We start from the raw sequence: 13,866 nt of genomic DNA on the forward strand, positions 1-13,866 counted from the left end.
CATGTGCCCATTAGTTTTTCACACAGTCAAGAAAAATAAAACGTAACGGAATAATTTCTTTTCAGTTGTCGAGAAACCTCTTAATCAAGCTCAGTGCAGCAGCACAGAATCAATCAGTGTTAAGTCTTTTGCTGACTTCCAAAAAAATAAAGGAAAAGAGTGGAAGGGAAGCCATTCACCAACCTCGTTCCCAGGATTTTTCATTCCCCTGCCTCAAGAGTGGGATGAAGGGGAGAGAGAGAGACCCTAAGAACGAGGTTGGTCATCGCTGCGCCTTCGTCATCTCAAGCACTCAGAATAGAGCGACAGTGAAAGCAAACTGAGCCATGCGCAAACATCCGATGTCCTTTATTCCGTGCTTCTGCTTACAAAGAGTTTGAATTCCTGAAGAAGATACTACTAAACCTTCATAGGCAGAAATACAACTGGAAATTTACTTGTAACCCCATTTCATACACGTTTTTTGAAACTGAGATGTCGCTGGTCACTACAGACAGCTTTTATCTAGAAAGGCAAGTCAATTTAATTTTTGGATACTCTTAAGTATCATCATAAAAACTTTATTTAAGTGTCAATGGTATTTAGCTAGCTATCACACTTAGGGTGACGTAAAAATCTTAACACGACGGAAGATTTGTAAAGTTTCTGTTATGCATCCTTTTTAGACGAAAATCTTTTCAAAAAACTTAGAGGGTATTTCTCTGTATGTAAATCTAAGCGTGTAAGAACTAGGGGAGCTACTGGCCATGAGTAGCAACAAACATCAATTTTGTGTATAAGGAAAGGGCCTCTTCCCAGTTGTTTGGCAGAGGAATTGAAAGGCTTGTTCTTGCATAGTCAAAGTACTCCTGATACTCGTTATCTTGACTGTGGTCGTCTTCAATTATTTCTTGGGTGACATAGAGTATTTCTGCAACTGCTATTGGCACGCCATTATCAGATGCGCCATGGAGCTCTGGTAAGAAAAACAGAGAGTCAGGACGCCCTGGTACTGTGTCGTGTCTTGATTTTCGGATTCTGTGGGTGTTCCATCGCTCTTTCACTGTATCCAACTCTGCTTGCAGAACCCCGTTAAAACAATACCAGAGACATTCCATGGCCATTTCAGATGAAGTGTCCACCGTTCCTTGAAATTCCAAATCATTGAAAAAGCTTCTCCACCATTTAGAGTGACTTTTGGAATAAAAAGACCACCACCCCTCTATTCTTTGGTTTCTTGGCGAGGCAACATAACGATGGGCATCGGGATTGTCGCGAAAAAATGTCTGTATAGCCGCTGCTAAGCCATTTTCTGTGCCCAAATCTGTGATCAATTCTACAGGGCATTTGTCCCGCTCTGAAGCTGTTCGCACATAGTACGAGGCTATTTTATGAGGAGAATTGTTAGAACGTGCAACCTCAAGCCATAGTATCTTCCGACTAAATCCATCAATTGCTCCATGAATGGGAAAACCCCAGTGCTTTAACTTATCGTACCCATCTATGTGCCAGGCGTAGTTTGGCCCAGGATTCTGATATCTTCTTCTCTTCAAGCGATGTTTACGCCTATGTGCTGTTGCGTCTGGATCCATCTCTTTCAGCAGGTCTTGTACAATTGCTCTTGGTATCCTTAGACCTTCCATTTCAAGTATGTGCCAAATTGTTCGATATCCTGCCGATGACCATGGTCCATTTATAAGTTCCGCCATGCGCTGTTGCACCTTACCAAAGGTATCATTAAATTCGTCTTTATTTGTCACGCCTCGCCTTCCCAAACCATACTTTTTCAGTCGCCGTAACAGTGTACTGTAACTTAAAGGATGATTATGGCGTTCAGAAAGAAACAGAAGAATTTCTTGGTAATTGAATCCACGATTGAAGTAATACTTTAGAACTTCCTCTTCGTCGAATTCGCACTCCTCGTCGTCAGGGTCAGTATCAGAGTCTGAGTCTGAGTATGAACTGCTTGTGTTACTGTTTGTAGGTATAACTATAAAATGACCAAAACATAGCATTCAAAAAAAATACCACAAGGGTATGTATGGTTATTAGGCCTTTGACTTTTCTATATTGAAGTACTCCGAGTTTATATCTCAGAGTCGGTCATCATGCACGGCTAGGTTCAGTTGCAAACAAAACAATAAATGTAATAAAAGCTAGATCATTTAAATACATTCTAGATCTGATTAACACTACAGCCTACCTTGTCCACACTGCACGCAAAATCGTGCTGTTGGTGGCACATTAGTGCCACAATTTGCGCAAAACATCCTCGGTAAAAAGTCACACGAGTGAACACAGCTCCGCCATGTTGGATTGACTCCCATGACACTTTGCGAGCCAGCATCACGTGAGTGGAAAAAAAATTGTCGTGAGTCAAATTGATTTTGCCGTGAGTGAATTTAATTTTGCCGTAACACAAAATTGATTTTGCCGTGTACGAAATTGATTTTGGCGTATTTAAAATGATTTTGCCATGACGAAGTTGATTTTGCCGTGGCAAAAATGATTTTGCCGTAGCGAAATTGATTTTGCCGTAGCGAAATTGATTTTGCCGTGGCGAAAATGATTTTGCCGTGGCGAAAACGATTTTGCCGTGGCGAAAACGATTTTGCCGTGGCGAAAATGATTTTGCCGTAGCGAAAACGATTTTGCCGTGACAGTTGTGGGCCACCGTAACAACCAGACTAAGAGTGCGTTTTTTTCGTAACGTTTACCTTTTTCTGATAATGCGAAAACGCTATTATTAAACCATGCGTTAAAATACTAGTAATTTACCACCGTATTGTACGGATAATAAACACTTAAATTGATTGCTAAAGCATTGAAATCTTATACCTTGTTCCGTAGCATTGACAGGAGCTTTAATTGCTTTCCGGACCTCGTTAACCCTTTATCACCAGCAGGAAAGAATTCCTAGCATACATTCCATGTCGTAGACAAGCTTTGATTTCCCAACAGAAAACATAAAAATTGCATATCGATGTCAGTAAATATTTCGGTTTGCATGAAATGTCGTACTGAACGTTATTAGCTATCTATTATGGGCCTTTAAATAGAAGGGAAGTCGCTTAAAAAAGTCTATGAAACATTACACATATTTATTATTATTATTATTATTATTATTATTATTATTATTATTATTATTATTATTATTATTTTTTTATACATCGTTGTTCTTAATCCATACACTTCGTTGCCATGAAAAAAGCAGCTTAAGGTCATGGAATGGGGAACGTGTCTCCGAAGGTTAAAAATGTAAAAAAACACAGACATAACGTTGTTGGTATAGTCAATTCGTTGCTGGCACTGCTTACTAGCGCAAAACAAAACTGAGAAAACATACTTTACTTTCTTGTTGGCAACAAGGAAGCTGCAATATGTTATCATCGTTTGATTTAAAAGGGATATATAAGGTGTTGAGAAACAAATCCTCGTGATTACTATTGATTGCTCCGACTCCTAGTAGATTCTGATAAAAGCTTTCCCTGAGATCCGCCTCGTCTATGAAGACATTACAACTTTAGACGGAAAATATGTTAAGGATTTTATATAATTCTTAAACATATTTACTGCTTCTTTTTCAGATATTCAGATTCCTGAGAATTGTAATATGATTTTTTTTTTTTACTAATTATTATTGTCTTGAACGTTCCCGGGCTTCAAACTTTAAACGATAATTATGCAGCGATGATGTCATTCTAAGGAACTTGCTGATTAGTAATAATTCGTCACCACATTCAGGAATCGCTATGAGCTATGAATATGCCGGCCTGTCAGCCCCCCCCCCCCCCCTCCTCCCCCTTTTCATCACTAGTCAGCTTAAAGAAAACAAAACAAAAAAAAGCTCATGGGATAAATCATGTCTGGCTAGCCTTTTTTCATTTGTGGTTTTAATTTGACAAACTCTGTGACCTGCAATACGCTGAAAGTTTGGTATGTGTTTAAAACGCATCTATTATAGGAAAATCCATTACCTAACGAGGGAATTCCACGTTAAATTTCACGCGAAAAACCGATATCGCACGAATCGCGAAGCGATGAGTGCGATATCGGTTTTTCAAGTTAAATTTAACGTGGAATCAGTCAGGTAATAGATTTTCCTTGAATCGCATAGCCTTTTTAGAATAGAAAGAAAACCCAATGGGTCTCTGTAAAAAGCGACCGGGATTTCAAGATAGATCGAGTGAGGATTTCGTTAATTTACAGAAGACTTTCTCGCCCCGCTCGAAACAATGAAACATACAAAGCCGAAGTCAACGAAGCCGCAAGAATGAATATGGAAGACCTGAAAGTTACTAAGTTCGTACTGGGAAATTAAAAAAAAAAAGGAAACCCACAACAAAGGGAGACAATATTAGCCATTTATTACTAGTGGTAACCACAGGTTAGAAAGTGCGGGCCTCGATGCAGTTAAGAGAAGGTACTGGGAGGGAAGTGTTTTTTGTTAGTTTGGAAAATTACTTCAAGTCGAAGTTTTTGGGAAGTTTTCCAGAAGTTGGCATAACTGTGGTAATTGAGATTTCTTTTATAAACTGCAGTTGTTTATTGGGAGTCTGTCCACCGAGAATAACAGTATCTCAATGTGTGCGAAATTATGATGATTTTTTTACGTGTTTGATATTACCAATCATATGTTGACAAGTTTGCCATGTTTCAATGGTGAATAAGCCAAAGTTTATCGATATTAAATTTTTCAGACAGTGTCGATAAATCACTGGACAAAAGAAAATTATTGCGAGTAAGGTCGAGTAACGCGTCACGCTTAAGTCACGAATGTTTTCTATCGTTTCCTATTGCCGCGAACCAATCAGAGTTGTTTTTTTGATTGACAGTTTTGCGAAGTGTAGTCGAGCACGCGGTGTGAATTGAGATGTGATTTTCCTCCGTCGGCAAACTCGCTTTGTTGTCAGTGTTATAAGGAATTTCTCGAGAATAACCGTTGTTGGAATCATTCGCTTTGCCGTAGTTTATCTGTGATACAATCACAGCAGATCTTTTCAAAAGCAACACCTATAAAACAACGTCTGCAAAACGTAATGTCTGCAATATTTCGACAGAAGCCTCATTTTTCGCATTCTTATCGCTCTTGGAGACAAGATTTTTCTCTTCCGGTGTTACGACAAACTGTCGTGATTGACACATTTTTTGCATTCTGATCGTTCTTAGTGGAAGAACAAAATTTTCAACTTCCGGTTTGCAGATAGCCTTTATAAACGTGGCGCGCACGCGTAATACGCAATCCGCTGGTCACTGTCAAGATTAGGGTTGCGGGCCTCTCTTGGGCCCGCAATACGGCCGTCCCAGGTAAAAACGCAGGTGGGATCTAGGCGGGATCCTGCCCATCCCACCCAGGGTGGCCAGGTGGGAATGGCGGGATCCCGCCATTCCCTCCCGGGAGCCAAAGGTAATCCCACCTAAGGTGCGATCTCATCTGGGAAATTTTGTAATCCCAGGTGGGATCCCATGGGACCTAAGATCTCACAGAGTGGGATCTTACCTGGGATCCCGTCTAAATCCTGGGGCGTTCCATAATCCCGGTCAAGTTCTCACCCGGGATCCCACCATTTACTGCATTTAGGCGGGATCAGTGGGATTGCCGGGATCCCGCTTGACATCACCTGGGGGTGCCTCATAAGGACTGACAAATAACGAAAAAGTCTTATTTTATAAGTAAAGCTCAAAGTAACACATTTGCAGATCTGTAGGGAGTTTTTGCTGAAAAGGGAAGACTTGTATAAGTTGAAAACCGTATTTCTGGTAAAAAAGAATAGCAGCTGTATTCACACTTGTGGTAGACAGTACAATTTTGTCGTATCTTTGCTCTTTTGCGTAGCTGAGAAGTCGTTGAAGTAGTTTAATAGCAACGCCCTGTCTTCTAACATAAGACAATACATGCATCCTTTTTAATTCCGCGACCCCTGGCTTGTGGCTTTCATCACGAAGAAGTCCCACCATGCCCACAACTTTGCCATTCCACTCAGCCACCCACATATGACAACCTTCACTGGACATGTAAGATTTTCCAATGTCCTTGAAATCTGCTTTCAAACAGCGATCCATGAGTTCTTTTCCATTGTTGTAAGCATTAGCATAGAGCAGCACCAAAATAATAATACAAATACCAATGTAAATACAAACAATGTACGTAGACCATGTAAAAGCCGCTGCAAAAAGAGCCAAGACACCCACGACTGCAATGAGCCGACAATATCTCGGGAAATCAAGGCGCAGCGCGAGATAAATCCATTGCTTCATTGACTTCATGATGATTTCTCGGCAATCTTGCTGGTCACAGTTCTGATACGAGCGTATTATAACATCGTCTAATCCGACGGTGGCTGTTGAATTGTATTGCTTTTCGGAACGGTTTTGCTTCATATATGCATCTGTTTTCTAAAAGTTCAAAATATTACAACCTTGCTTATTTGACTAATTACAGAATACACTGTGGTAATGTTTGCTCGTTTTTAAGTAGCCAAGGAGGCAGTAGTTTTTTTAAAGCCTACAAATTGAAAAAAGGAGAAACACAGAAAAAAAAAAACACATAACACGTGATAAAACTAAGATATTGATGATGATTTATTTTGAGATCATGATCATGAAACATGGAAACAACTTCGATTCGTATTTTATCCTTTCATGTTGTTGTTGTTTCCCTTGACCAGGACAATGCACCTAATATTTGGCATTATGGGTTGGTTTGGAACAGCAAACAAGGTGGTTGGGAAAATCATCACAATTATGCAAGGGTTAGCTTTTCTTAATTGGAAATAGATAACTTTATCATAAAATTTAGCCATAGATGAAAGCACAGTAGCATCGTCCTTTTTGAAAATAGGTAAGACATTCCTTCGTTTCCATTCCAATAGCCAATCGCAACGTTCAACAAATTTATTTATTAATTTGACTTCTTCCGCTTTCTTTTCGCCCAATTCTCGACCGGAGAGCCTGTTCACGCTTTGTCAACAGGCTCTCCGCTTCTCTCCTTCTCTCCCTCCCCCCCCCCCCCCCGTCCTTTTTCCACTTATGCCCAGGATTTCACGCAAGTATTGTTAAATGAGTACTACATGTTTGACTGTGTTGTTTGACATTTCCATATTACTTCATATTTGACAGATTTTGGTGTGTTTTGGTGAACGTTTATTAATGAGGACAGTTATGAGGGGACGCAAGTGGCGTCAACTGTAAGTTCCTGATTTCTTAAGAGGATTAGTTCGCGGTTACCGAAAGTGTTATAATCTGTCAGCAGCATTTGAGTTATCTTCTCATCAGTTGTGTTATATTACATGGATCAATTTCCATTCTGGCGGCAGAATAAATTATAATGTTCGCGGCGAATTCTGCTTTGGCGGCAATTGGGGAAAGACAGAAGAAGGTCATCTAGCAAGGAATGATTTCTAGATACTTTGATGTTGCGTAAACGTTTCGACCTTTTAAGATTTAGGGTTGTTTTTGCCTTATGCAAGATGATCATTTACGGTGAGTTTGCAGCCGCGAGTTGCGGTGATGCTGGCGCCTTCCATGCAGAAAGTCGTTCAAAATCCTGAATATGTTACGACATATTGCAAATGGTTCGTACCTTTCAGTTGTGCCGTGAAAATTAATTGTCGGTTTCACGGACACTCGTTCTGCAGCACTAAGGCAAGCGCTCAACTGCACGCCATCGTTCGAAATGTTGTGTTTGTTTTAGCCCGGGCTACCACGTCATGGATAAGTAATAAGAAGATCGCCAGGTAAGTCAATCCATTAAACATTACTACTTTTAGGTCATGGTCAGTAAATTGAAGATTCCATCTTGTTGTAACATTTGGTCGGATTCTTGTTACAAAAACACAGATTTGAGCGGGCTCATTTTATTTGCGATACATTATGTCTCGCTACATTCATTTTCTATTCGTTCTCTAAAATAAACAGCCGTATCGTCGTTAAACTGACCAGTATTAGCAACTTGACCTGCAATTCTAATTCTGCTCAATTCTATTTTCTCCATCGGAGCTGGCGGGCGGCGCGCCTCATACAGTCCGATGTAACCTGCAATTCTAATACGGCATCGCTTTAAAATATTTTCTCCATCGGAGCTGGCGGGCGGCGCGCCTCATACAGTCCGATGTAACCTGCAATTCTAATACTGCAACCGCTTTAAAATATTTTCTGCAACGGAGATGGCGGGCGGCGCGCCTCATACAGTCCGATGTAACCTGCAATTCTAATACGGCATCGCTTTAAAATATTTTCTCCATCGGAGCTGGCGGGCGGCACGCCTCATACAGTCCGATGTAACCTGCAATTCTTATACTGCAACCGCTTTAAAATATTTTCTCCATCGGAGCTGGCGGGCGGCGCGCCTCATACAGTCCGATGTAACCTGCAAGTCTGTTCTCCCAATGGAATACATAATCAAGAGTAACTAATCATTAGCTGGCAACGTTGTTTTAGGTGGTGCAGCGTCATGAAACAACTGCAAAAAATAATTTTATGTGCATGTTTCTATTGAAGACGGCTGCACACATATGCTTGCCACAACGCTTGTAAATTGTACAAAATGCTGAAAATAGAAACAGTGCGGCGTTATTTAGCATTGTTTTTCATTGAATGCGTTTTTTTTTTCTGAAGGCTTTGCTTCGATACAGCTTTAAGATTCAGTTTCGTGATTTTACGGGGCCTGTTACCAGTACGAATCTAGTACGCAAAAGGCCGCTACTCTCGCAGTTCAAGAATTAAACTGTTTTGGCCTTTCTATTATTGTCGGCCGCTCATTATGAAGCTAATTCAGTTTGGTAAGCTACTTGCGGCTATAATATGAGCTCGTCAGTTCGAAAATTCTATAGTTTTTTTGATAGGCTGGATCAGGAAAATCGAACAAGGTGTACCGATACAGCAGACCGGCTGTATTTTATTAACAGCCTCCCCGGTATTATAAAATGTGCTGTGCATTTTCGTTGTCAGTTTAAAAATTTGTTTATTTTCACGCTTTCTTCAATAATCATCTTTAAAATTGGTTCCTTGTTTTTCCGATTTTGCCGAGGTACATCGACAACATTTTAAAAACTCGAAATCACAGCGCGCTGTTATCACAACATCACAAAATTATTAGTCGACGGTATTATGATTTTCTTTTTCTGGTCTTCATTAGATTAAATAATGTTTTTGACAGCGAAACAGATTATGATACCTTTCGCGGCTCAAGCGAAGGAACCTGGTGTGAGGTATGTTAGGAATGCTAGGATAATATCCTAGCATTCCTATGAAGAACTTACAGTTGACACCGCCTGCGTCCCCTCATATTCTCGACCGGAGAGCCTGTTCACAGGCTACTGCGTAACGAGTTCACTGATTCTGGTCCTTGTAAAATTGCTGACATACGAAAGGATCATGTTGCAGGGAAATGTCGCAGCAACACGCAGCAGGAACAAAATAGCAGAATTTACACACCACAAGAAAATACAGCAAATACATGCTTCTGCAACTAGAAGCCAAAGTTTTTGGCTGTTTTATTTTCGTAGGTGTGAACTTAGCTCGTACATTCAATATTACAAGTTCCGTGGCGAAAGTTCGTCTGTCTGCTTGATTAACCAATTGACTCCTGAACCGGCCTAAACCAGCCGTAAAGGAACCGGGCATTTGTCCCGCTTGTGACGTCATCACCTTTCACCCAGAAAGGTGACATCTATGCTCCAATTGTGAAGCAGAACGTTACCTAAACCAGCGCGATTAGATTGATAGAGCTTGAAATATGCACCTAAACGCTTCAAATGTTAGTGAAGAACTCAGAGGAAAATTTCCCCTTCAAACCTCTTTGCTTGTCCATTGTAAGTAGTTCTTGCCTCGTCTGCACTTTCGCGGAAATTCTTTTACTAGAAAGAAGCCTGATAGAAGGCTAAACATTGCAGCAAAAAAAAAAGGAAGAAGAGAAAAAGGAAAAGCGAAAAAAATCGAAAAAATCGACGGTTTATCTCCATACTTTGATTTGTGCGCATGCACGAGCTAAAAAGCTGTTAAACGTGATTCTGCTGAACAACACGGATGCATTCTGCATTTCAAGGGCTGTTTTGAGCGATTTGGAGCTAATTTAGCTTATAATAGACCTTAAAAGGTCAAAACATCCAAAAAATGCGGGTTTTTTTTTTTGGAAAATCTTCAGGAGTCAATGGGTTAAAAAAGGGGGGTTCAGATATTATATATTGATTAAAACTCAAAGCTCCGGCCCCCTTAGTTGAACCTTGAAGAAGTAGAAACCACAGAGAAGCATCCGAGTTTACTTGTAACAAAACAGCACTCAAGTCAAATCTTTTGAAATAAATAGCCGACTCTTTTGATGTAACAGCCATCTTCTTAACCCTATTCAGACCGGGGGGAGGGGGGGGGGGGCTTTGAACGCATATAACTTTTTTCTAAGATTCAACCACACGCTGCTGCCAAACTTTGCGAGTTAAATCTAGTTTTTATTCAACAATTAGACTACGAGCCCGAGTTTTCTATGAGCGAATAGTCAACGAGGCGCAGGCGAGTTGACTATCGCTCATAGAAAGCGAGGACGACTTGTCTAATTAATTGTTTTACTGAGTAGAAACTCTTAAAGGACTGAACGCTAAAAAACCTACAATTTTACGTTCGTATAAGCCAAAAATGATGAAAAATTAATCTTTAAATGAGCAACGAGCGCGCGATCGTTTTCAATCAGCGAATAGAAAAAAAGTGAGAGAACCAATCAGATTCGCGGATTTTCAATAGAACACAGTTGAGTTTTTACTAATTAAAAATTAGACGGCGAGCTCGAGGTTTCTATCTATCGGCTGACAGTCGATAGGAACGTTGGTAAACAGCGACCCTACGTGAGAGGCGGCTGTATTCGCAGGCTAACAACAACAAGGCGTGCGGCCGCGGGCTGTTTTCAAGTCGGAAACCACACTACGGTCACACCTAGCACGGCCGAAAGACGATGTTGATTCCACTAAGCAAAATGGCGTTGTTTACAGGATTCCCTGTGAATGTGCCAAAGTTTACATCGGTGAGACGAGAAGACCTATGCAAGACAGGATCAAAGAGCACGACCGGGACATCCGACTCGCCCGTACCCAGACCTCCACCGTTGCAGGAGACACCAACAACACCGGACACTACCCGCTTTGGAATGAGGTAAAGTTTATTGATCGCGACCCACACTGGTACAAACGCAGGGTCAAAGAAGCAATTGACATAAGACTTCACCCTAATAATATCAACAGGGATAATGGAATTGAAATTCCTGAAGCATGGATGCCCACGATCAAAAAACACAACAACAGGAGAACTGTGCGACAGCGGACCGCTGGGGGAACAACATGACACAGAAACAGCGAGGATCGAAATGCACCAATCACAGCGCAGCAGCGTGCTTTATAAGTTCACGCACAACCAGTCGACCTTATCGCCTGATGAAGACTAGCAGTGTGCATTTGAAACGTCGCGATCTCCATCACACGTGACTACGTCGTGAGACAAACGAAAAATACTTTATTCGTGTTTCTTTAAATTAAAACTAACTTTAAAACAATTCTTTTTACCTTTGCACTGTTTATAATCACAGTTTTATTAATTTTGAGTACTTTGCAGTAGTTTCGGGTGGTTTTCTGGCGTTTTGGAAAAAATTTGAAGTCCAAGATGTCGGATCCAAGACTGCGGCTGTTTTGACATCATGATGTAATTGTCACGTGATATACGACGTCATCATCCCACGTGATGTATACCAAAAGATAGATGTTTGGCCATACTATATGTCCTGTAAGTTTCATTGTCATTGCTTAAATATTCTGGAATTTACGTCATAATGTAATTGTCACGTGATGTGACGACATCATCCCGTGTGATGTATACCAAAAGATAGATGTTCGGACATACTATACATCCCGAAAGTTTCATTGTGATTGCTAAAATGTTCTGTAAGTTATAGGGGGGGGGGGGGAGGGGGGCTTCCAAACGCCCCCCAAAAAGCCCGGTCTAAGGGCCTTTTCACGTGATCCCGGTTGACCGGGCTGGCCCAGTTACCAAGATCTCGGCTCACTCCTATTTTCTTTGTAAAATTTTGGATGTGTTCATATGAGAAGGTGGGCCAGCCCGGTTACCGATATCTCGGTTTCTGCAACCGAGATCTCGGCAACCGGGAAGAATATTTTCCCATATGAACACTCCAGCCCGGTCGCCGGGACGCAACTTTTTTTGAGAAAATAGCTTCCCTTTCGTAACTGGGTGGTCAAAATGGCTTAATTTTGCCTTGTATCTATTTCCACTTCAGAAATATGCGAATTAGCTTTATTAATAAAGTTACAAGGGTCAATAAAGCTACGATAGTCGCGAAAGATGCAACTGTATGTGTCGCCATTTTGGCTTTGTTTCTTGAATTTTATCCCCGTCAACCGGGCTAAAATTTTCCATATGAACAGACGTCAAAATCCGTCCTGGTAACTGAGACATCCCGTAAACCGGGCTCATGTGAAGAGGCCCTCTGAATAGGGTTAAGATACCCCCTGGCCATAGTTCAAAGGGAGTTTTTGGATCGTTTTCTTCTCTTCCATTTCTTGACGAAGCAATTGACGAGTGCGTAAATACCTTACAAATATACGTACTGAGATTGTCATTAAAGTCATTGAACGCCCCATTTAATGAACAATTCAGTCGAAGATACTCCAACAGTCCAAGCAGTTAATTTCGTAAAGCAGTTCAAAGTCTTCGTTGGTCAACGGCACGTTCAGCAGCTTTGTATTTGCTTCCACGGCCTTCTTTTTTCGGTTCTTATTTTTGTTTTAATTGTTCAAGTCAACTTAAACTAACGGGTAGAATAACCTGCGAGTTCGCTCGTCGTTAGGTCCTTCGCTTATCAAAAATATTCATCCAACAGTTTCACGTCCGCTTTGCTTTTCTCTTGTGTATTCTTGTTCTCCTGACTTTCGATATATAATTCTGCCTAAGAGACCGGTCATTATTTATCAGAGGGGAGGGTCACTAAGTCTTGAAAGAAGTACGCTTAAAGAAATGTGACCCTCCCCCAAATTTGAGCCAAAATATTGTAACCCCGCCCAAATTGGAGTCCAGAAAATTGTGACCCTTTGAATGTACACATATTGGTGTTGGGGCAAGCTTTCCCAGGGAAATTTTGCAAGCATTCCCGGGATTTTTTTTCATTTTATGGATTCTAAAATTACAACAAATGTACTCAAACTGTCAAAAATAATGAAAAGTTGTCAATTCATACCAGTTAAAAACACCTGTTATCGAAGGACTGCTAGAAACAGTATTTAATACCTAGGTTTTGCAACTAACTAGTAAAATTGGCCTCCCACGAAGTCACTTTTTAGGGGCGATCGTTTTTTACTCTCTCCACGATCCCCCCTTAAACGATTGCGTGGGAGGCTATAGTAAAATAAGCACTATTGACGGAATGTTTGACTATTGTCGTGAGCAGAAAACAGTATGTAGTTAAGGCAAAGGTGTATAAAAATAAAGTCAAAATACAGTCTTTGAAAAGAGAAAAGCTCATTACTGTTCATATACTTGAATATTGACTTGAATCTTTTGTCAACGCCATAGTGACGTCATGAGAAAGGGCGAACATCCGTTTCAAAATTAAGAACTTGATAAAAAAATCATTTAAGACACTTGGTAGAGTTTTAACTTAAACAAATTCAGAGCCCTCTAGGCTTTTATAGATTGTGCTAGCATAATTTTTGGCATAATTGGAGCTAAAAAGCATAATTTGTGAAACGAGCACTGCCACGGCATAATTAGCAATTTTTAGCACTTTTTGGAGCATAAATTCATAAAATGTAGTAAATATGGTGTACTTTCTACAGAAATAAATGAAATTTAGGTAGTTTGTTCTTGCAATGCGTGTTTTAGCTATACAATTGT

At 40.6% G+C, this 13,866-nt stretch overlaps 2 protein-coding genes across 3 annotated transcripts; both read right to left on the bottom strand.

Moving 5' to 3' along the window:
• Positions 1-331: 331 nt before the first annotated feature.
• On the bottom strand, positions 332-2,298 carry LOC144665864 (uncharacterized). Of its 2 annotated transcripts, none has more exons than XM_078527144.1 (2): positions 2,183-2,298; positions 332-1,924 (listed from the first exon to the last, which is right to left on the bottom strand). In XM_078527144.1, the coding sequence occupies exons 1-2, from the start codon at positions 2,247-2,249 to the stop codon at positions 738-740; spliced, it is 1,254 nt and encodes a 417-aa protein (XP_078383270.1). In that variant the 5' UTR covers positions 2,250-2,298; the 3' UTR covers positions 332-737. The 2 variants fall into 2 exon arrangements, with proteins under 2 accessions (XP_078383270.1, XP_078383269.1); XM_078527143.1 differs by having other exon boundaries at positions 332-1,969.
• A 3,348-nt stretch (positions 2,299-5,646) lies between these two features.
• Positions 5,647-6,360, bottom strand: LOC144664931 (N-acetyltransferase 8F1-like). The gene has a single exon (XM_078526130.1). The coding sequence runs from the start codon at positions 6,358-6,360 to the stop codon at positions 5,647-5,649; it is 714 nt and encodes a 237-aa protein (XP_078382256.1).
• Between the last annotated feature and the right edge of the window lie 7,506 nt (positions 6,361-13,866).

This window comes from Oculina patagonica, chromosome 9, assembly GCF_052425735.1.
Source record: "Oculina patagonica isolate OP01 chromosome 9, crgOcupat, whole genome shotgun sequence".
NCBI classification, from domain to species: Eukaryota; Metazoa; Cnidaria; class Anthozoa; order Scleractinia; family Oculinidae; genus Oculina; species Oculina patagonica.